Source organism: Lampetra planeri, chromosome 13 (assembly GCF_965212315.1).
Source record: "Lampetra planeri chromosome 13, kcLamPlan1.2.h2, whole genome shotgun sequence".
Classification (NCBI taxonomy): Eukaryota; Metazoa; Chordata; class Hyperoartia; order Petromyzontiformes; family Petromyzontidae; genus Lampetra; species Lampetra planeri.
The window spans coordinates 7,449,255-7,473,908 of record NC_136119.1 but is presented as its reverse complement, the minus strand read 5'-3'; the positions used below and the strand labels follow the sequence as shown (position 1 = coordinate 7,473,908).

General features: G+C 42.2%; 1 protein-coding gene across 1 annotated transcript; it reads right to left on the bottom strand.

Annotated features, from left to right (window-relative positions):
* Positions 1-327: 327 nt before the first annotated feature.
* Positions 328-24,316, bottom strand: SLC28A3 (solute carrier family 28 member 3). Its single transcript, XM_078600076.1, has 17 exons — positions 24,097-24,316; positions 22,629-22,699; positions 21,710-21,801; positions 18,654-18,843; positions 16,272-16,416; positions 14,565-14,678; positions 13,697-13,774; positions 12,789-12,869; positions 11,449-11,529; positions 11,214-11,339; positions 8,624-8,754; positions 7,519-7,687; positions 5,427-5,624; positions 4,478-4,559; positions 4,297-4,395; positions 4,061-4,178; positions 328-1,144 (listed from the first exon to the last, which is right to left on the bottom strand). The coding sequence occupies exons 1-17, from the start codon at positions 24,238-24,240 to the stop codon at positions 1,027-1,029; spliced, it is 2,037 nt and encodes a 678-aa protein (XP_078456202.1). The 5' UTR covers positions 24,241-24,316; the 3' UTR covers positions 328-1,026.
* Positions 24,317-24,654: the final 338 nt, after the last annotated feature.

Genomic DNA, 24,654 nt, shown 5'->3' with positions numbered 1-24,654 from the left:
GGATCTTTGTCTTTGTGTGTGCCACTCACACCCACAGTACACGAGTCTCAACTGCGATATAAAGTGTATGGCTCGGGCTTCTGCACCCTGTTGCATTCTTTCTAGCTGCACTAATCGAGCCATGTGCAAAATTGCAGCAGCCTTGATCACAGGTTGTGCAGAATCAGGGCAGCGAATGGCCTATGCACTGTCATTTTAAGACTACCTGCGTCAAACCTCTGCTTCAGTACCCTACTACATTCTGCAATCTTATCGATATAATCTCATGATGTGTACACGTAGAAATCATTAGATATGATAAATTGAAGTACGAAATCACAACAAAAGTCAAATAATAATTTGTTTTTAATATGCAGGTACACATTGTAAAAACCATGACATAAAACAATGTTTTGACTGTAAATTACATTTTATTTGAATGTTAATATTAAACATTATTTTAAAAATACGCTTTAAAAAATCTACATATTCATAATCGCATGTGGAAGAGGCAAAAAAAAACAATTTGCTAAGTAAAAAAATATTACAATTTCACTTATAAATGTGAAAAAGGCGATTTCATGCATTTTTTTCTCAAAGATTTGAAAGAATGCGAGAACTTCCGATGCAAATACTAAAATAGGCATTGCATTGTTTACCGTACAGTACAATCATTAAACACGTGGCATAGCCATCCAAAATTGCATGTAATTTATTTAATTTCCACAAATGTTGCAGTTCATTTCATTTAAATAATAGCTAAGGCTTTGAAAACTAAGAGCTACTAAGTAATATTACAAATACAGGAAGATTTACCATTCAACCATTTACACTCTTCACATTTATATTTATCTTACAAGAGTATATTTATCGTAAAAGAAACATAAATGCCCATGCACAATGAGTGGATAAGCAAACTGTAAGCTTTGTGTTCATGTCATTTACAAAATACTGCACTAATAATAGTGTAGTGGAATCATGAAAATAAAATGTAATTACAGATCTGGGCATTAACAAGGCAATGCTGAGCAAGTGTATCATAGCATTTCATACAACCCAGGAGCAATTGAAAAAAGGTGAGATCATCATGTTACAGCAGCCGTCCAATGCTTCCCTGGTATAATTCCCACCGATGATAATGTTTTCAGGATCAATGACTTCAGTGCTGAAAAGACAACATAAACAGACGTCAATGGATTAAACATCAAAAGGCCAACCGAATACTGACCCAATTCAGCTTAAATCCGTTTAAATTAACACAGCTTAACAGCTCAATTTTGTGTAGTTTAAGAGGTGCCCTAACAATACATGTTGGGCTATAAACAAGTCTATTTATCTGCTGCAACATAGATGATGTCACACCGTGGTCGTGGTGGTGCGTTGAGGCATTTATCCAGCAGTAGATTGACAAGGGGCTGGAAATATTCAATTTTTTTTTTTTATAAAAATACAAGTGGATTGGACATATCACAGTCGAGTGATGAGGTTAGCTTCCCAGGTGAGGCGAAACTCTGGAAATGTTACTTGAGGCGAGTCATTTCAAATGTTTATTTAAATGTATTTTTTTCATTTCAGAGAAGGCAACCGAAAGAAAAAAAAACAAAGCCTGCTGCTATCTCCAGAATTGTAAGCACCACGCAAGGGAGAACTCCACCTTTAAAATGAATATCCAATACAAATGAGTATGCCACAGTAATTAGGTAGTCTATTAGAGTAGGGATACAGGTACAGTCCTTGCAACTGCTGGCATCTCGCCACTGTAGGCTCCGTGGTGGTGAGATGTTAACTCGCTCGCCTGGTATACAGCAGGTCATGGTTTCGATCCCGACCCTGACGCCTATATATACAGTATGGAATTTAATTCTAGATTTGAAGCTTTCGTGACTGCAAGGATTCATATTCTTAGGTTGTTTCGGTAAAGTCACGTAGGTAAAAAAATTAAAATTAATAAAAGTAAAATAAAAATAAAAATCACGACGTTTCGGAGGCAACACAAGCTTCCGTCTTCAGGTGGAACCGTCACAGCCCGACAGCTGTATCAAGTAAATGAGAGATTACAAGAGATACCACTCCGTATATATAATGGTTGAAGGGGGAAGGGCCAGGGACGGCACACTTTTTATTAATATGGTAAGGTGAGGCTTAAGACTAAGAATATACTGCATAACAAATGACTGAGCCTTTGTTATGGAGAGGTGCGGTTTGTGACTAACGCCTAGCCTACATAACAAATGCTGCAAATGAGACCGAGCCTCTGCCATGTAGATGGTAATAGACTACATAACAAAAGACTGAGCCTTTATTATGGAGAGGTTCGGTTTGTGACTAAGCCTGGCCTACATGACAAAAGTGTGAAAAAAGAAAGCTAAACCTGGTAAAACAGAACTGGCTGTCTATCAGTAACTTGTAATAGTTGTCTGTCAAATAAGATGGTCAAAATAAGTTTAGTTAAATCTTTTTTGCATGGTTAATCACATCTTTCCAATGATTACTCAGTTTGTAACCATCATCACGGTTGAAATCATGACAATTTCATGAAATTGTCTTTTTCATGAAATTGTCTATTTCGAGACCAAGGTGCTCTGCAAACCTCCTGGCTACCATCAAAGGTTTGTACACGAAGCCATACAAATAAAGAAACCCAGACGAACATTAATTGTCACGCACAACGAGTCTGTGTGGAAAATCTCAGCTCGATTGGATCACGGGAAGTGGGTTAAAAAACGACCGAAAGATTTGCACGGTCGTAAGCAAGCAAGAAAACTTAATATAAAGAATTTAAAAAAGAGCTAGCCAGCTCAGTGGGTCTTAGCTTGTAAAATAAATAAAAAATATATAATAGTTTTAAAATAGTTTAACAGAAGGGGCTCTCGTAGAGGGACTCAGGAGAAATGCCTCTCCAGGTTATTTTCGCTAATTTCTCCACAACCAGTCAGATGTTTATGAAAAGGCAAGAGCACCCTCACTCTATCCCACTGCACAAGTGACACTTGCTGATTGGCTAAAAGAGGTGTGCCCATTTATACTGCTGGATGGACAGAGGTGGGAAGAGGATTTAAGCCACTCACACAATTTCAACTACCTCGGCGGGACGATAGGCCCATATCCAGTGTGAAAACCATTACACCAGGGCAGCATCACACAGGGAGTCTATGAAAGGACGTTTATTGTATGGCAAGTGCCTCAGGAAGATGGGGAGGTAGAGGGGGGACGAAAAATACATTTTAGCTCCCCACTAAAAGTCTCTGGGAGTATTGGGTTAGGAGCCAATTGACATAATTCCAACAGTAAGGTAAACAATATGTATTGTTGTGAATGCATATTGTGTAATGATAAAATAATGTGTATAGAATATATCCAATTGTTATCAAATGTAAAAAAAGGCATTGCTCTATGGAGAGGCACTGTAACTGAGGGATCGGGAAAAAACGAAATCTGAGGCAGGGGTTAATTTACTTGTAAAATGAATTAAGCCACATCTCAATTTTATTTTAGTTTAGCCACCTCCCGTTCTTTCACCTCAGCTACAGCTCCCCATGCACTAGACTTCACTGCTCCTGAATGTTTGCAGATTCAGCCTGAGCCCCAGCCCGACCTGCACTCCCTTATTCCCTAATGCATCTTTACCCTCCCACCGCTGTAGCACAAGCAGTGCCCCCCCCCCCACTAGAAAATGTGGGTGTGGCCAGGGCCGGATTAAGGCACGGGCTTTCGGGGCTGCAAGCCCAGGGGCCTCCGCCAGCTGGAGGGCCTCCAGAGATGAAGTGAAAAGTTATTTCACCTGTGAATGCTGAATTTTATTTGTTGCTAGCCTTGTAAAAATGAATTATATTTTTGTTTAACTTTGTGTTCCTTTTGAAAATATTACTGGGAGCCTCACAGTACCTGTAGCTCAGGGGCCTACAAAATCTTAATCTGGCCCTGGGTGTGGCCCATGCTCCCATGGCCTCTCCGTATGCCTGTCACCCCTTATCACAAAGTCCACAGCACAGCTTTACGAATATTTACGATACCTGTTCACAAGCGTAGCACAAATACAAACTGGACCGAGACTGGACGAACACATGATTCTCAGCCATACCGATTGAAAAGGTCATTGCAGCAGGTGACAATGATTGAGGAGTTGGTTGGAACTTCTCCGCCACTGAATGCGTCACCCAGAATGACGAGGCACGTTGGTTGCGGTGTATATAAAATGCCTGAAAATAAAAACATCAAGAATATTACAGTAGTACAATTTAAAGGTGAATAAGAATGTCTCGTGGCTAAATAAAATAACTGCAAGTGTGAAATGTTCAGACTGCAATTGTACATCACCTGCAATGCAGGCAGTCATGAAGCAAGCCACGGTACCAGATATTAATGCACGGACTGCGCATTTAGCAATATCACCTCTTCTTTGTGGGGCCATGGAAGCTGAAAAGTCATAAAATTACATCATTATTCTTATCTGCTGTATTAGATAGTGAGATTTAAATATATATAATCTAATACTCACACAGGCCACCAATCATAATTCCAATGGAACCGAGGTTGGCGAACCCACAGAGGGCATAGGTTGCGATGGCCTCCGAGCGTAGCTGTAATGAGATAAAAAAAAATCCAGTTTCAGTCTGGGCTAACATCAATGCCAAATAGTAAAATGAAGTCAAGTCATTTTTCATTAACATGTGGCACTTTCTGGCACAAATCTGCCACCCAAAGTGCCATTACATCACTAAACGTGGCAATAAACAACACATATCAGAGCAAGTTGTGGCTGTGAACTGGATAGGAAAAATTCCATAAACAGTGGGTTCCCAACCTTTCTGGACAAAGGGATCATTGGCAACCCTAAAAAAAAATTGTGTGGGCTGCCATGCTCCATTGATTTATATTTTTCCATTCAAACTACTCATTGTTGACCAATCTTAGCAAATAAGCAGATTCAGTCAATATCCAGCTGTGCTTATCATCCATACATTAAACCTAAATCGCTCTCCGATGAGCCGTAAACAAAAACAATGTGTTTTGTGAATAAAATCACGGAATGTGCTACAGTTCCGCGGACAACTTTCCACAGCCTTGTGGAGAGCAGTGATCCGTGGACCACAGGCTGGGAAACACCAAGTCGAAATATCCTACATCAAATGTTTATACTTTGTATGGATCAAGGTCTGTATTGTTTATTTTCAAGTGGGGGAAAGGGTATTAAATAATTAATTATAAAATAGTTATACTTTGTATTTTTTTATTTTTTTTAGAAAACAAAAATGGCATTCTCATTGCACAATCCACGCTTAGTTTTATATTGAGGTTGATTTCTTAATTGCGAGGCTTGAACCATCGACGGGTGTGATCCGTCAACAAATTTTAAAAGGTTATAACAGAAGGTAAACAGTCCAATTGGGTTATGCTATTTCTTAGCTAAGGACAGCACTGCTTTGCCAACAACATCATAAACTTACGCTCATGTACTGCTTCACTCCGTCCACGTACTCGGGAGAGCCATCTGTTCGCGCTTTAATGAGCAGGGAGAGCCTCTCATAGGCCACGAACTCGTTGAAGAACGTTTTCACTCCGAGGAGTTCTGCCACCATGAAGGCGTCAGCCCAGTCCACACCCATCATGAACGCCAGCGGCATGAACACATACGAGCAGATGAGCTGGACACAAACACAAACAGGGAAGAGGGAGCCACGTGGGGTGGTAAATGAGGCTTTGGTTGCATCTTTAGCTCGGCAAATTGCTTGATCACGCCACTGTTGCTGGAATGGCCTCCACCATAGGGTGCCCCTTTAAAGGGCATTTAGCAAACTCTTCCATGCTGGCGGGCGTCTTGAAAGAGGCAGGTGTACGCACGTTGACCTGTTCATTGACTAATTATATTATCAGGTACCTATTTATATTGCTGAGTGGACATAGGTGTCAGAGAGATTTAAGAAACTTTCAACATTGTTTCTACTGCCATGCCGGAAGATCAAACCAGTGACCTCTGGATTGAGAGTCCAGTGTGCTGACCATTTTGGCACCAACTAAACATAATTACATGAACAGATGGAATGAGCATAGCAGAGGAGTATGGAGTTAGTTAGGCAGTCAAATATAACATCATGTTAAATATAAATGCCAATGCGAAACACTGTGGTGTCTTTTTCCTTCCTTTACTTAAACACAGTCACCGCAATGGTGTTGTTTTTTTTACGAAAGTACTATTTGTTTTATCGCGGCATTTTTTGAAAGCAAAACTTCGTTGCATCCACTGAGTTATATAATTATCTGCACAATATTGAGATGTGCATATAATCAAATCCGTCCTGGCAAACATTACTTTACGACCAGAAAATAGCAGCTTTAATTTGGAAAGATTGCCAAGGTTTTAAGTATCCATTCACACATGGATATCAGTTTTTGGAACGGGCTATGAAAATTGTATGATTATTGATAAACATGTAGATGACTTTTTTCAGTACACTGGATAAGACCCTCCCCACACTATGGGGGTCATGGGGGTTATTTTACCACACTTCCCCATGCTGGTCAGCGCAGATTGGTGAAAGCAGGCAGCAAAGATGTGGAAGAATAGAAGTACAGTACAACAATGGATTTTGCTGCGCTGCCCTCTCCTGCCTATCGCAGCCTCCCAAACACTACGACAAGCCGTTTGTCCATGGTGGTCACTCATCTATTAGCACTCTTCAGGATCAACCCAGCTTAACTTCCACAACGTACTAAGATCGGATGCATTCTGGATGATTCGGTGACATGTGACTATTGGTATTATACCTGAAATGCAGGCTCAAATCCAGGCTTGGTCTTAGGAGTGGGAAATCATGGCAGCCGCTAAGGGCGCACAGCTGTAAGGGTTGCCGAAAACATGCGGAGTGCCGATGGGGGGAAAAACACAGAAGACGAAAGACCCGGAGAGAGGCAGAGACGTAGACAGAGAAATAGATCACCCCCTCCCCGCCAGGCTTGCTGGCAACTGCTAGGGGCCCAACACATTTTCTTTGCCCACGGCACTATCTATGTGAAGCAAATCAGTAAACCAGGACTGGCAACGGGCTAAATAAGGTAAGTGTCATGACAATTTATGCCTGGAGGTCAATAAGCCTAAAATAAATCTACGAACTCTGAACCGCGCACCACGTAACTTCGCATGGCAAATGGCCAACTCTCAAACAAAGCAAAGGGGTGGCTAAATGACCTGCAGCTTAATATCAAATGGTTGCTTTATATGGGCTATAGCATAGATGAAGGTGGAGAAGGCAGAGGCGTAGCTAGGGGGGGGGCAAGGGGATACATATGTCCCCGGGCGCCAAGGTAAAGGGGCGCCAAAATGAGGCTTACAACGTTACATTATAACTTGTTGCGGTGGGCGCGGCAGCCTGAAACTACTGCACAAATATACACCTCAACCTAAAGGTGTATATATCCCGCCACACACAGCCTACATGTCACGTAATTACATTTTGGTATGTGATTAAACGGGGGGGGCGCCAATTTTATAGTTCGTCCCCGTGCGCAAAATATCCTAGCTACGCCACTGGGAGAAGGTACCTCGAAGCTGAGATCTGGGTAGTTGAACATGCCACCAAGCCAGGACAGGATGGCATTGATGAAGGCCAGCAGGGCCAAAAACGCAATGAGGTTTGCTGCGATGTTGGCGACCAGGGGAATGGAAGCAGATGCACCATGAGAAGCTGCCTCCACAAGGTTGCTCTCCGTGCTGTCAGTAGTACGACAAAAACAACTGGGCATCAGTGCACATAACAGAGACAGTAATCGTAGACAACACATAAGTGCCCACTGTCATTCAACAAACAGACAGTGTTGAGGTTTACATTCTCTCAGCGAACGTAACCTATTCAGGAACTGGTTTGAGATTAACAATATGCGGTTGTGATTTTAAACTAAGCCTCCATACATTTCTAGTGTAGTTGATTGCTGCTGCATTTACATTGCCTTCGACGTATAAGTTCACATACGCATGCATATACGAACATACAGGAATTAAAAGCCAGTGATATGCATTTGTCCAGGTCTGCTGTATATTGCATTCAGTTCGATGTTGCTTCCTTATTCAACACAGAATATTGCTCTGCTGCAGTGTTTTGCAACTCCAGTCCTCACGACCCACCAGTGTTCAGTTTCCCATAATTACCAACTATCAGGTGCGTGCCGTGCGCAGTGGCTTAGTTTGGACATAAATAGAAAATATTTAGGAGCACGAAAATGTGACCTGTGTGGGGGGGTTATGAGGACTCGAGTTGAGAAACACTATTCAGTAACTTAGGTGGCCCCAGAATATCAAAACCAACCCAGAGATTATAAGCATAAACAAATACTGCTGGGTGGATCATATAGGTCTGAAGAGCCAAAAGGCTGGTAGACTTCAAAAATGCATTCTTGTACACGGATATCGAACGATATTCCGCAAATATATGTTTCTGTTTTTATATATGCGCGACACGACTCTTCAGCTAATGCCCCCTATCACATCTGGTTGGAAGCAAATGGCAAACACAGGATAACAAACCATGACAACTATGTTAAATGCCTGAACTGTACTTGTGAAGGCCATCTCTAAATACAGTGCGATGACGTTAAAGGTAAAATGATGAAGACAGAGAGTGGAGGTAAAACACTTCCTCAAACACATTACCCCTTTTCAAGCTTCAAGCTACCCTTGACTTTAAACTTGGATTTCTGGGTTTCAGGCCAAAAGACCTTAGATATAGCGAGGGCTGCAGGTGCTGACATTACGGAGGCTGTCAGCAGATGGGCAGCCGGCACCTAGGGAACGGCATTGAGCACACACACGCACCCCGTGTCATCAACATAATGAATATCACAAGTGGTCAAAGGGTTTGAGAATTAAATAGTAAGTGTATACAACCTCAAAAAATGAAGTGCCACCATAGTCCTAAATGGAATTACCGTGAGCGTCAATGAATTTGATTTCATTAATGTCTAGGCTTTCTTTTACTCCTTCATTCAGAACTTTCAATGTAACATTAAATGGACTACACATTTTCATTCAAATATGAATCGGCGAGTTTCGTTGAGATCTTGATGATTGTGAAAGCGTGTTTTCAAGAAAGTAAAATTTACAAAAGAAAACTTTACAGCCACAGCCATTTGTCAATCCACTGATGGATTATGGCCTCTCGTTCGCTGTGTCGGTCATGGGGTGTGTTGGACTATACTTCACCATCCTGGTCAGTACAGACTGATGAATAAGCGGCACGCCAGATCGCTTCAGATAACAAGTTGGCGTTGTTCGCCATGGCCAGGAATTGAACGTGGGTTGTCCAGAGAGTACAAAAGTCTAGCAAAGGCTAACAAATATTTATCTGTGTGAGAGAATACTACACATGTAAGTGTACTTCACACCCTAGACCTTGGGTTCAGTAATACGTATGGGATTAAAGTCCATTTTGTGTACAGAATGTGCTTCAGATGATAGCGTGGATTGAGTGTGCTATTTGTTCTCTTGAGTGCCAAACCAAAGCCGTTTATTATAATCAAAGCCGACAGGTTATATCCTGAATGGTGTCCCACAACTATATGTGAGAGCCGACAGGCTAAAAATCATAGACATATCAATTTATACATTTGTCAACATGAATTTTTGTTTTTTTACCTGAGGATGCCTGACACGTTTTTAAAACGAGACATGATATGTAATTGCTAGATTATGTTGTGGGAAATGTTCTTTACTTACCGGTGAGCTGAAAATGTAATAATACGCGTGTTCAAAGATTGTACACGTAACAATTTAATTTGTTTAGCTGTGTCAGGTGATAGAGGGTTACGTGGCAAACATCTGGCCAGATCGCGACGTGTCCTTACCAAAACATCTATTATGAATCATAATGATGGCAGCAAAATCCTTCGGGTTAAGGTAAATTCGAATTTGTGAATGTTGTTTTGTCATATTCAACCCTATGCGGCTGCCCCCTCACATCCATAACACAGAAAAATCTGTCAACTTTAAAATCCTCGCTGCCCCCATAGCTGACAGTTATTGGGGTTATTTGCAGTGACCCGTGAAGTAACAAGAATGGGTTTTGAACACACAGGATTTATACGATGTATATCGAATTAGATTTTTGCTGTTTCAGTCATTGTACAGAAGTCAGTTAAACACAAATAATAAAAAACACGAATATGTTCAATCGCTTGTTTTCCTGAGATCGAAAAAGAGCTGCAAAGTGTTTCACTTCATTTTGATTCGTGCCAAATTAAAAGTTGTTATTTTTATTAATGTGCAGGATAGCAGGGCTCATCCTTCGTCTAGTTAGTTATATGTTGGGGTAAATGCTGTGAGCAATCACCTATAAAGACCAAAATAATGCAAGAGAGGATAGTGTGGCCAGCACCACTCCCAGTCGCCTTTGTCTCTCAATAGCTGATGTTTAGGCACTGCATCAGATACTCATTTTAGGCTTATTCAACAAAGGGAAGACCAAGAACCAATTCAGATATCACTGATACTACGTTTATCTGTGACCAGGAATTTAAATTAGGCCACAAAGTTCATAAGATAGTGTGCTAACCGCTGTGCCACCACTCCCCACAATATATCTCACACCTACCTGTGAGCAGTGCTTGTGTCATGAAGTCATTGATTGGCTCACTCGTGTAATGCGAGTGGCCTCATGGTGTATGGATTCTGCCAGCCAACAAAGCATTCTGCCACGCCCTTACATTTCCAAAGTGTGCCTAGGGTTGTCACCTCCGAGGTTCAAAAACCGGCACTTATTATAGGAAGAAGAATGTCTTACAATACCAGAAGAGGGAACATCTACAAATGCATTGTCTTGGGTTGTGTATTATTATGCAACCGACAAAAATCTGGACGATGGCCTCGTAAGAGAACATCCTGGGAAAACCAGGACAGGTGGCAACCATAAGTGTACCGTGGCAGATATCTATCGGCTACACAAATCAGAACCCATATTCATGCATTCCCAATCTGCAGGTCTTATAATATCGCCAGTAAATGACAATACAGCAAGTAAGTCACTGGCTAACCCATCTATACAATGTTTGTAATGTTTGTCTCTCTTGTGGATGGGTTTTCTCCGGGAATTTATATATGAAAATCCTACTGCACACAGAAAAACTCAGTAAGGAAATGTTTGCAGAGCCTAAGAAAGACCATCGTGAAAAATATTTTTGAAGCCCTTTGAGACTTTTCTGAGTGAGCAAAATGGCATAAATTGCCGTGTTAATATCTCTTCACTTACCCCAAAGGAGATGTATGCACCAAGGACACTCCCAGCAATCGTGGCAAAACCACTGGTCATGACCGAATGAATCTCGGACAACGTTAGGTCAGCGAGGTACGGGCGAATCAACAGTGGAGACTCCGTCTGCGGAAAGGAAGCAATGCTGAGTGTGCGTCAATATGCCAAGGAACTTTCACAATTACAAAGTGTAGCATTCACAGTTCATGAAGGCTCAGGGAACTCCGTAACGTACCTGCCCTACGAAGATGTTCCCCGCTGCCACCAGGGATTCCGTCGGAGACGTTCCCATTGTGATCTGCATGACCCAGCCCACCTGCCGAGCATCCAGGATGTCAGAAATCGCTCGGCTAAGGGACCCCACCGGTCCTATCATCTCTCGAGACCAGAAAATGTAATTTGTCTGCAGCAGAATATGCCACACTGCCAGGTGTTTGCACAATGGCGTTTGGTGGAACGCAGTATAACATTGCAACAAATAATTAGCTCGTGCTAGATATTGTGTTGCGTTCGCTTCAACCATAGTTGAATATAATTTAAGGCATTTGCGCAAGTTTGAATCAGAACCATGTGGAAACGTAAATTAGTTTTGTCACTGAGAAAATGCTGATATTGGTAATGGATACCAACCTGTGCTTGATATGATAAATAAAAATACTCACACATAGAAAATAACATCACAAAGAAACATCATACTACCAGGCATGAGACAATAAGAGTCATCGCAATGCTAAACCTCAACACGTGTATTTAATCTCTTGGCGAAGTAAAGCATACTGAGCGACTCACTGACTATACAGAGCATTGGAAGAAACGGATGAGTGGCAGTGAATGTTATTAAATGAAGACCTCTGAAACAATAGTCTTTTGGAATAACATTTTAACTAGACCCATCTTTTAAGAAATAACGAATCGTTGTTTTTTTTACGTGAGGTGGAGTTTATTGGCTCCTCTACCTGCAACCGTGAATCACACTCCCGCTTTAAACGTAATGCAAAGGTGGCCACTTATTTATCAGCTCACAAATGCACTGCACGAGTAAGCAGTTGTACTTTCGGAAACCAGGGTCATTGCAAGATTCCCCCCCTCCCCCCGTCGGCACGGGACCCTGGCTTCGTGTTCGACGTGGCGTTGCTGCCCCCTGACCAAATGCCCACTCTGGGGTGCCCCAGCTCCGTAGCGTGACCTTGCTGAAGGGGTGGGGGAGGGGGGCATGCAAAAGACTCACTGGAGGCTTGGGGAGAACTGCACCGTCAACGTTGGATGAACTTTTATGTTTGTTTAATCAAATGTTACACGCTTAAAGAGAATGATTAACGAGAGAATCTGGGTTTTTTTTCCCAACCGTGCAGTGTTGCTCTAGATATGACCCCAAATGCATGTTGAAAGGAAATGCTGGGACCCCCATCACTGATGTCATCACGAGTGTTAATCACTGTACCAACACTTTTTAACTCGGCTATCAGGATTTAGAATGGGTTTGAGCCTTCAGCAAAGAGGAAGGTGGGGGGGGCTCAGCCACCTCCAGACCCCCCCCCCACCCCGACACTACGGGGCTGGTACAACAATGGGCACCTTGAGGATGAGCCACTGCATGAAGCCAACGTAGTAGAGCATGGACATGATCATGCTGAAGAAGATGACAATGGGCAGCACCTGACACGCACATGGGATAGGGAGCAGAGCAATTTCACCAGTGGATTCAAGGGCACGCAACTGTTGCTTGTTGTTGGCGTTATCTCACGTAGGTCTGCAGATGCAATGATATTATGCTTGAAGTGGCACAGTTGCATCATTATTCTAGTCGGGATATGGTTGTGAATGTTTTTGGTGTATAGTGCAGTGGTTTGTGACCTGCACTATGAGCTCGACGACCTGAGTTTGATTCCCGACTCCAGCTAACCTCAGAGGTGAGTGATATTTGAACTTGTCCTATGCACCCCCCTCCCTCGCTGCGATGTCTCTGTATTTGTCATACTGGATGACGGTGATGATGACTTAAGCAATGCTGGCAATAACATCAGCACACAATGGCCTTCTTTTGTGAACCTATTATGTATTTATTTATAATATCAAATGAGTAAACAAAGTTTTGAGCCTCTAATATCAAGTGTATGGTTAGTGCTGTATTTTGTTTTTATTAAAATATAGCCACACCACAACGTATATGCGCTAATTCTATCACAATGCATAGTATCGCCAACAGCAGAGGTTTGTTAACTGCAGCATTTTATTTCGATTTAAAGCTTTCGTGACTGCAGAGATTCATATTCTTGGTTCTTTCGGTAAATCACGTAAAAGGGACATAATAAAATAATAAAAATAAATACAACTAAAACCGAAAGAACCAAGAATATGCAGCATTTTAGTATTATGCTTCCAAAAATAATTTCAAAGGTAAAAAAATGAGCTGACAGAACGATTGTCCTCCTCTAAGCTAACCCACAATGCATAGCGAAATGGTGACATGGTTGCTGCATTACCTTAAACGCAAAGAAATGATCTGTGTATAAGTCGCCAAACACAAATTTAGATCCAGCATCAGTGTAATCTAGAAAAGTCTTAGACATGTCCACACGAGAGAGAGAGCACAAACACACACAGATTAATAATTACAAATGTCTCATCACTACGAATCGTTACACACTTCGCCCTGTGTTAGAGATAACTCTGGCTAATCAGTTACGAATACAGTCCATGAAAATGTAAGTTAATGTTAACCACGATAAGAAATAGGTACTATTTTTACATGAGATTATGTGTAACCAACTCAAGCCCCTCTTCCATAAACCTTAAGTTATTCATCTTCAGCACTCGCAGTCTTAAACGTACAACGATGAATAAACCTCCAGATCTAAAAATACACATACTGAGATATAATTAACAAGCAATTAGTGGTGAGATATGGCTTCTAATCTGGTTTAATAACCGGTGGTTATGATTGTCAGTAAAAAAAACATGTTAACTTCTGTTTTTAACTTAATCTGACTTGATCCAGCTATGAACTTTTTTTTTACGTTTGATTTATATGCTAGAAAAAACAATATTTACAGGGCATTAAAACGTGTGTCATTAGTGTGACTAAATAGGTCAATAAAAGTTACTTCGTAAGTAGCTCTGTTATATCACCTTCCAGAGCCATCCTCTGACACAGGGTAAACTACTGTGCAGAACCAATAGCTCCAGAATTCTGATTGGGAATTAATGTGTATTATAACACGATACGAATAGCATTATTAGAATAGAGGGGGGGAGTATGTAAAAACGTAGCTAGTTGAGATATAATTTAGAACTGTCTGCGAGCATGCTCGTAAATGTACGAGAGTCCGATATAATTGCATTTCATATTACCTGCACTTGACTACCCAGCCACTCGAAGGCATCCAGGCCCGCTTCAGTGCGGAGAATGATAATGCCAAAGACCCACTGAATGCCCACGCCCCATAGGACAGGCCTCCACTTAACCTGCAAAACAAAGCACACAAGAGGAGGGAAGAGGAGGTGAGGTGAGGCTCGGGATGGTCAATAGGCCTAATAGTTTCTGCTGAACCTACATGCGAATTCATCCCCATGCTATGCTAAGGCTAGACCGGTATGTGAAGAAGGACCTTTTTGATTAATGTGTTTGCAAGCAAAGTTTGGGAAAATGGAGTTGTGTATTCCGTGAAGCACCCGAGGCACTAAGCTAAAGGTTCTAAGCTGTTCGCATTACATATTTGAACAGGCAAAAAGGCAAATTGCACATATTGTATAAGAAGTACAAACATTTCAGTAATCTTTAATTGCCTCCCTTTAAATAAGGTATTACCATTTGAAAACCGAAAGCTACTTAAAATGCTTGTGTATAATTGACCTTTAGTCTTTGTTGTCAGTTAATCATTACAAAGACAAACTACTTAACACTCTGAACTTAAGAGATTAGGACCGAATCGGACTTAAGACTTGGTCACCGTGGAACATTTGCAGCATGATTGATGTGAATAATCTCTGTAAAGTCAGAACCAATCATAATATACAATAATTACATCTGAACTGGACCTGACATTTCAAACGGTGATGGGTGGCCCCTCCACCAACTCACGCTGAACAGCAGTCAACCGCACACAGGGAGGCCTTTAACTAGCAAAGGGCTATACATTAATATATTCATGAGCAGAATGTTTAAGTGTGGCTTCTAAGATAACCTGAAATGCTATATATTACAGTAAATATACAACCCACTGCGTAATATTACTCCATACTGAATTCCTACTCGAAAACCCAAACATTGCATGATTCGGAACGCAAAATTGCTATCTAGTGATGATTAAATAACGAAACGCAGTTTCTAATAGCATGGCATGTAGCCGTAGACAAGAAAATCATAGTGGCATCGAACCTCGCTGTTATCTTTTTTTAAAAGGTTGCACATTTTCCAAAATAGCTTTTCCCACCTTTAAACTTCACCTCTGAAAATGACCCACCATCTACCTGCCTATCACTTGCCTTTCACAGCAAGCCTTGCAATATGAAACGCTGGAACTGCTGGAAGCTAGCGAGATAATAAGAGAGACGTGGCAGTCCAAATGTCATCTCTTTCTGTGCTGGCCTATAGAAAGATATGTCAAACACTGTGCTAACATTTCATACACAAATTCTGTCATTTTCCCAAAAGTTTAATGTCACTTCTGTAACCCAGCGCAGCTTGCTATGAGTTGAGTTGATTAAGGCAAAGGTGTTTTCAATAGTCCTGTTATCAGCTATCAATAGTATTGTTATCACCAGTCTTAGTTTAACTCAGTCGGTTTCTTAGGTCACACACGTAAAAAAAAGTGCCACGTTAGACTGTCCGGTTTAGTGCTGCCGCACAAGAGGGCTTTGCTCTAGTGTGCAGTGGGGAAGGTGTGCGTGGTATTCCATCAGGATGTTACATTGTATGCATTTACCCTAAGAGAAAGACGTTTAACAAGGTCGTACCAAAATGTATCTTTGCAATCATCACCATGAAATTGTACGTTATTAAAGTATTCATACGACTGTGTTGAAACGTGTGAAAGATGTTGATCGTGCACTGTGTACCCTGGTGGGGTGCTTGGAGCAGATGAACATGATAAGAATGAGCATGATTAATCCTCCGAAAGGAATCAGCTGATTTAATCCTTGCTTGGCGGTATCCAGAGCGAGCCACAGGACAATAGCAATCAGCACTGCTGCGTAGACAAACCTAGGTAAAAAAAAACAGATCGCTTTGCTTTCACGTCCAAGATACCAGCTGCAAGTGTTCGTGTGCGTCATTCACTCTCGTCCGAGGGACGATTAGTCATTAACACGGCCACGGTACATTGTGTTGCTCAGAAACTGAATATGGTACACGTGACACAAACAACATTAGGCCTCTTTGTCCTTTAGCAAATGGTGAATCTAAACTTGGTGTACCAGTACATTAAGGGGGATTCCACAGATTACTGGGGAACACGATAACGACACGTTATTCATTTGGACGGTGGCCTCATGAATGTACCGATGAACACAACCAAATGTAAATTGCGAAAGGGTTACTTTGCTTTTTTTATGCTTCTGCAACATATTTATGACTACCGTTATACACACATCCAGCTGAGGTGCTTTTTACCAGCCTTAAGTGGCACATTGGCCACCTACGTATGTGTTTCTGTTGTTTCAGTTTTTAATTTTGTGGTGATGCACATTTACGCCAATATATTTTTTAGAGAGCAACAACTCGACCGGCATGCACATGTAACCCAAACTCACACTCCTGGCATGACCTTAATATGAGAAGAAAACCATTTATGGGATGAGAACAAGCGTGGTTTTTTTCTTTACTCCGAGTCATCCGGTTTTCCCCTCCATATTTAGAAACATGCGTTTGGATCGTTTAAATTATTTGCTGCTATAAATGTCCGCATGATAAGCAACTTCGTTGAGCTATCATTTGTGGCCAGGTCACTTCTGAAAAATAATCTTATAGCTCAGTGGGCTTTACCTGGTAAAATTAAATAAAAATTAGTTTTATGTCTATACTTTTTTGTGGTTTGCTTACCTTTCCTATACTTTGCACTCCTATCGTGGTTTTGTATTGTTTGTTGTTGTAACTTTCTGATGACCCGCCCCTAGTGGACATCTGTGAAAAAAGAGCTTTATTTCTCATCATATTCCTCCAGTATAACTACATATTCTGATCCTGATTCACTCGGCCCATCTGGCGTGCCCATATCATTACGTACTCCCTCCACTCTATTTCAATGCTGCCAGAAGGACAAACATGAACATGCAACGAGTGCCGGTCTCTTCTGGAGGTGTTTGTTAGTGTCCTCAATACCTCTTGTTCAAAGCCCATTTCATAAAGGTTCAACCACAAGGAGGCGTTTTGTGAAATGATATATGTAGATATAAATAACTCCGAATAGAATTGTTGGTTTCTTTGAGCAGCATTATAAAGGTTTCAAGCAACTATGTAGTATTTTTTTTAATTACTTTAATTATAAAATGTTGTAACAATACCAATGATTACCTTGATCAGTTTCGAATACTTATATTATTATTTGGTTCGACGTACATTTGACATGGGATTGCAAATACCTCGTAAGCAGTCTAAACAATTCATCCTGCAAATAGTTGCGGTCAGATCTATATATATAAAAGGGAATTTGTGAATATGTGTGTCTGTTCGAAATGTTTAGCATACTTCCCAACATGCAACAAACTTGAAATTTGGCATGTGGGTAGCTTCCAGACTGTACACAATGCAAAACGTATAAAAATAGACTTTTATATTTTGGGTGGGGGGGGGCGCAATAATGCATATATTATGCACGGCAAGTGAGCGGTGACGTCACATCTGTGATGTCACCCGTATGCGGCAGCGTCACGCAGTGTGCCTGTTGACGTCACGCATTCCCCCCCCACACCCTCCGCGTATGCCGTGTATTAATCCAAGACAAGAATACAAGTCTCGGGCGAAGCCGGGTAGTAAAGCTAGTCATCAATACATGTATGCACATATAAACATTGTAGGTAATGTTTACACTCATATGTAATGTCACAGCAGCTGCATTTAAGCCACGTGCAAGCATCCTAATTGGGCATGTAACAATGTATCAGTTCATTGATTAAAGTAAAATATTGCACTTATGACACAAGCACTGATTTATGCATGTAAGATTCAACTATTACAGTGCTTGCAAATTAGATGTTGATGTTACATTTCAGCTAATAGAGCAAACACAACTGAGTGAACGAGATGGAATAATAATAGACGATCCAAATGATATGATATTTTTTTTTACAAAAATGCCAGTGACCCCAAATCATGACAGTTTTTTGTATAACTGCGGGATTAAATTGTTACGTGCCTATTTTTAATGAACTAAACAAAAATGGGAACCTATCCCCTCCAACATCGTTTTTGAGACTTACCCTGATCAATATCCACTTCCTTACCATTGTATGATGTTCCAGTGTTTGTTGAAGTATCTGATGGCTGGCTGCAGAGCCTTGACAATTTTACTCTCATACTTGGCCATGAGAGTGTCCCACACGATAAAGAAAACGCCCAGACATGTTAGCACCAGCAGGGCCAAGGAGGCATTGAAGTTGACAATGCAAGCGGCGATCACCAGAGCCAGGAGCCCTAGAGAACAATACACATCATTGTTACTGGTAGGAACCACCTGGTTCCACCAGCCCACAGGGGATTATTGTGTCCGTCCGTCGTGCATCCAAAAAGGGGAGGGGTGGGGCTGGGTGGAAAGGGGATGGTGGGGAGGGGCTGGGTGGGGAGGGAGGGGAGGGGCTGGGTGGAGAGGGTGAGGAGAGGCTGGGTGGGGAGGGTCTGGGTGGAAAGGGTGGGGCTGGGTGGGGGGTGGGAGGGGTGGGGCTGGGTGGGGGGTGAGAGAGGTGGGGCTGGGTGGGGGGTGGAAGGGGAGGGGCTGGTCACCCCGTGATGCCCTTATAAAACTCAACGTTTAACCTACTCACGCCGGCTTGTTCCCGCCCTCACAGTCGGCCATATTTGCGGAATACACCACGACGCCGTTGACCCTGGCCATTGACCGAGCAACCCAATGTTTTTACCAGCTCCCTCCGCAGGAATGTGTTTAGGATGTCTGTCAGTCGATCTATTGTACCTTTCCATTGCCTTAATGCAATCACATTCATATTTTCAGTAAAAGGTCGGTGGATACTCTATAATATTATCATCTGCATAAACATGGTATTGTTATTTGCATGGAACAGGGTTCCATCATTACTGTATATAACAAGCCTGACTGCTGATGAGACGATAAAGATAAAAACCAGGCCAGAGTTTGCTTGTTTGAACAAAGGGGATTTTGTTTTATATGTATGTGTGGAGTAAGAACAGAAATCTGCATAAAAACATTTTTTAAATACCTATTAGGACATTTTTCAAGATACAAATCCAATAGTATATAAACAATATCGCAATATCATTGAGAGCTGACTGACTGAAAGAAATGTGTGGGCTAATGAACACCTCTGGTTATTAATTTCGATTTTACTTTAATCCTGCCACTGAGGCCAATTCCACAAATATTCCACTTCAACAATCTGGCTTCCAGATCACAATCCACAAAATTTAAATTAATACCCAGTGAGTGCCTTGTGCAAAGTGTCCTTGATGTGTGTGTGTGTAATAGTGCTCGAACAAAGTGACTAAAGCACAGCAAGTTGGCACAGTAGGGGGCACAGGTGGTGCATCAGCCAGTCATCTCGGTCATCTCAGTCAGTCGAACCGTGGCACCTAGGTCTGCCCCGTGACCTCCTACCAGCGGGCGTTCGACACTTCACGTGGCCTCAAGGTGCACATGGCCTGGCACAAGCGTCGTGGTGACGTCACCGCCACTTAGTGGCGAATGGCGGTTATTGTTGAACAATCTGTCCCCTTCGTTATTCAACACATCACATCAATAAGGCGGTGGTGATCAGTGTTTTGAAATCAAAGAATCGTTTTCCAATTCGAGTCTTTGAAAAAGTGTTGGTAAAAAATAATAAAAATAAATGAAAATAACTAAATTAAATTACGACGTTTCGGAAGCAACACAAGCCTCCGTCATCAGGTGTAACTGCTCCAGTAAAATTACTGTAGCGTGTGAAGAAAGCTATTCAAGACACGTGTTTTTTTATATAGGGTGCTGGGCACCCTATATAGCACCCTATATAGCACCATATATAAAAAAAAACACGTGTCTTGAATAGCTTTCTTCACACGCTATAGTAATTTTGCTGGAGCAGCTACACCTGATGACGGAGGCTTGTGTTGCATCCGAAACGTCGTGATTTAATTTAGTTATTTTCATTTTTTTTACCTACGTGACTTTACCGAAAGAACCTAAGAGTATAAAGTATTGACAATAATTCAACCTCAGCCTGCTGTTCTCTCTTCCAGCTCCTTCCCACCAGCTCATCTGGATTGAGAGCAGAATGCAGCCTCGAAGTAAGACCATTTATAAATGCGCAACTCTCATAACCTCGGCTATTATGTATAAATGTAGAACTTATTTCGCACCATATGTAGGTGCGGGGAAAGACAACAAACTGAACACAAAAAGCAGTTCTAAAGAGATGAGTTTTCAATCTGGATTTAAAAGTGCATGGCTCCAGTGGCTTCCTCATATCAGAAGAGCGTTCCAGACCGCCGCAGAAGAGCATCTGGAAGTGCGCGATGCGGTCGCCGTCCTTTTCCGATTACGCTGGTCAACACACTTTTTCTGGCATAAGGTATTCCAACGGTTTGCATGTAATTTTGGGGTGCTGATTCCAAATCTGGCATCAGTTTTTGTCTATCACATCAGGTTTTTGAGATATCAAATATTGCATTTTCAATAAAAACTGCAGAAGAAAAATATTAAATAAATGTGGATATCTATATAAAATGATATTATAAACACACTATCCTAAAAATACAGCACCATATTTTAACACTAAAGCAGTCACTGACTCGTAACAACTTGCAATCATAAGTGACAGAGTTAATTTCGGGTAAAATCAATGAAAATGGAGTATGCCGATAGCATGAAAATGATGTGATAGAGCAAATCTGAGATCAGATTTGGAATCAGCACCCTGAAATTAGTCTAAAACAGCTGCAGGCCAGAAAAAAAATATTTTTTTTGTTGACCAGTGTTATGAGTGTGATGGGAGTGCGATGTGTCGACTGTTTCTGTAATTTCTTGTTTGTACTTTCCTGTACTATACATGTCTCCTTTATACCTTCTTTTCTTCATTATAACCTCTTTTGTACGTTTTTCTCATATAGTTCAATACATTTTAATGCGCTTAAAACATCTATACAGAATTTATGTATTATATTTTTGACTAGATGCAAGATGTTCGTTTACATTCGCTCAATCACGCATATGAATAAATTAACTGTAATTTTATTTTGGAAATTTGTTCACAGGAACCTTAACCACCCCATGTGATCACAGGAATCACAGAAGTCTTAAACGGAGGCTGAGAAATCAGCTCAAACTTACCTGCAGAAAGAACACCGAGACCAACCCAATGGTAAATTTTCTCATGTTTCTTGAAGTGCTTGTGTATTTTATCTCTGGATTTGTCAAGTTTCCTGAAAGGTCATAAACGACAAACATTCCATTGAAACCACCTGTTTAAAGTGTATACAGTGCACTTCAGTTTTATAAATATTTTTGTTTAAACCCTGTCTAAATGTGGTGAAAAAATAAATGGCTATCAATACATTACCTTTTTAAAATAAGGATGAAAAATATTACGTACTCTTTCTATGGTGGTGAGTGGTGGACCCATAGTTAGGGCACTGTACTATGGACCCATCGACCTGAGTTAAATGTCCAGCTACGGCAAACGTCAGCGGTAAGTGATATCTGAGCCAGTACTGGGTCCCCTGCCTTCACCAATCTACACTGACTAGCAAGGCGAAGTATGGTCAAACAACCTCCACTACCGATACGATGTGGGCAGGCCTTCATTCAGCAATGAGTTGACAAAAGCATGTCATTGTAAGAACTGTGTTTTGCCACATTATATATACTTAACATTGTAAATAAAAGCAGGTGGTAACATTTGAATGTGACAATTCGTTCGGTCCAACCAGCAGCATAAATATGGGAGAGGAGTATTGAGATGGTATTTGTTTTAATATACATTAATATACACATCTTAATACATTAATCATTCATCGTGAATTCGTTCATTAAAAAAAATAAGAAATATAATACGAGATACACTATGTACGCTGTTACATGCTGGGGGGAAAAACCACACTTATTACAACCCTGGCATTCCATTATAGTAGGTAACCGGAATGCATTTGACTAATTCGTGCCCGCTATAGTACGATCATTATTATTGTGCAATGTGGGCACAGTGGTGTCATACTGCGGCGTCGGAGATTCGTGTGTGCAAGACTCCCACCTTGCCCAGGCTGCAGTGGCGACATATTCTTCGTCGTCGTCTGTGTCTTTTACGTGCACGGATACATGTCCCTACCCAAAACAAACGTCACGCAAATTAACAGACGGTAAGGGGCAAGTGCTGTTAGCGAGCACCTTTGAAAGGCCGGCACGGCACACGAGAGGGCGGGGTGGCTAACACCACGCCCAGACCGCCTTTGTCTCCCCAGTGGCGATGTTTACACATCGCACCGGTTACTCATTTAAGGCTGTGTCGATCTAGGGGAGGTCCAGGACCGGTTCAGAAAATTGTCACTGGTGTTGGCCGTGAGTGGGAATCGGATCACTGGGTTTGTAGCGCGGCGCGCTAACCACTGCCCTACCGCTCCCCCACACACACATGCACGTGCACGTATTTGATCATAACCAAGTGTTTGTGAATATGCATGTTGAACTTCTTTCGCTTCGTACGTAGCCATCCATGCTCACCGGAAGTGTGGCTCGCCCACTTGTAGGATATGTCAACAATGGCACTGGTATTACACCCAAACACCAGCGTTAATGTTTAGTCTTGTGAAGTCCCATTCATAGCATAACACTGGTGTTTATTCGTTTGGTTATAATACCAAACAGAGACAGAGATGCCCCGTAATGACTTTAACAGACTGTTAGGGGCCAATGCTCTTTGCGAGCACCTATGAAAGCCAGCACTGCCCACGATGTGGTGGGTGGCGGACACCACGCCCGGCCGCCTTTGTCTCCCCAATGATGTATACACACCGCACCAGGTACTCGTTTAAGGCTGAGTCGACCCATGGGAGATCCAAGACCGGTTCAAATATTCGCCACTTATTGGTCATGAGCGGAGACCGAACTGGGGTCGCCCGGTTTGTAGCGCAGTGCGCTTACACCATTTACATCATATGAACCCACACATTTTGGGACCAAGTGTACAAATGTAGTTCAACTAGCCCCGTACATTATCCAGATCGAAACTTTTTCCTACCTGTAAACGTTTTCCTAACTAAAAAAAAACAGTTATGAAAACGTATTGAAGCTAAAAAAAGGGCAAAGATGCAACCTAGGAATTCATTTCTCACGCCACTGTCGTGGTTATTTTGGCCTACTCTTCCACGCCACTGCCAAAACGTCTTGACAGAGGTGGGAGTGCCCACACTTTACTCCACCTCACGTGGCCTGCCGATCAACTTCGCTGTGGGTTGATACACATTTATACCTTTGGAGGGGGGGGGGACAGAGGATGCTTAAACATTGTCCATCGTTCCAACTGCCTCGCCAGAAGGTTGCAAATTCCAGCGTTGCTAAACCATTAGACCGAGGCGCCGCATTCTAGAAGAAAAGCAACTTTTAAACTTAGGAAAACGAGAGAATTAAAAAAAAACTACTGCAAGCGGGGAAAGAGCAAACAAAGTCCAAAGCACCGCGTGCGTGCGTTCAGACGACAAAAGTGCGCGCCTCGCTTGTTGTACCTTTTCGTCCACGTCCTCACCCCCCTCCTCCTCCTCGCCCGGCTTTCTGTGTCTGCCTACATTTTCGTATTCGGCCATGTAGGCTTCGTTGTCCACGCCGACCGACGTCGCCTCTCCATTGGCGTTGTCGGATGTCATCTCCATGCCCGCCGAGAGGTACACTTGCGACGTTTCTCAGGCAGCAGGTGCCGAGTGTGGTTTGCCTGCCTATGTGCGTGGGTGTCACCATCACCGACAAGAAAGCATCACTCCCCCCCGCCCGCCCCACTGGCTGAAATCAGTCGCGCCTTCGCTCCGCGGGGTCGTGGACCTCATGTTGGTGCGTTTACGACGCTTGTGGGTCGCATACCTCTGGAACCCGATTTGCGCACTGGGCAGTCCTGTTCGCATAAGGTGGCGTGTGCACCGTGTAGGTTTGATGTGTGGAACGGTGGCGTGTAGTGTGTGATCAGCGCGTTGCGCGACCGAAATCGGCGACCTAGGTTCGATTCCCGTTCACGGCTAACATCAGTGGCTATTGAGATCTGAACCGATCCCCTTCGATTCGTTCCTCCTAAA

Excerpts from the sequence above, each read along its gene's own strand:
- SLC28A3 (XM_078600076.1), bottom strand. The coding sequence starts at position 24,240 with ATGGAGATGACATCCGACAACGCCAATGGAGAGGCGACGTCGGTCGGC. Across the intron at positions 8,755-11,213 it reads GTGCATACATCTCCTTTGGG|GTGCCGGCTGCCCATCTGCT; the intron begins GTAAGTGAAGAG and ends GCCGTTCCCTAG. Across the intron at positions 5,625-7,518 it reads ACCCAGATCTCAGCTTCGAG|CTCATCTGCTCGTATGTGTT; the intron begins GTACCTTCTCCC and ends GTTTGTGTCCAG.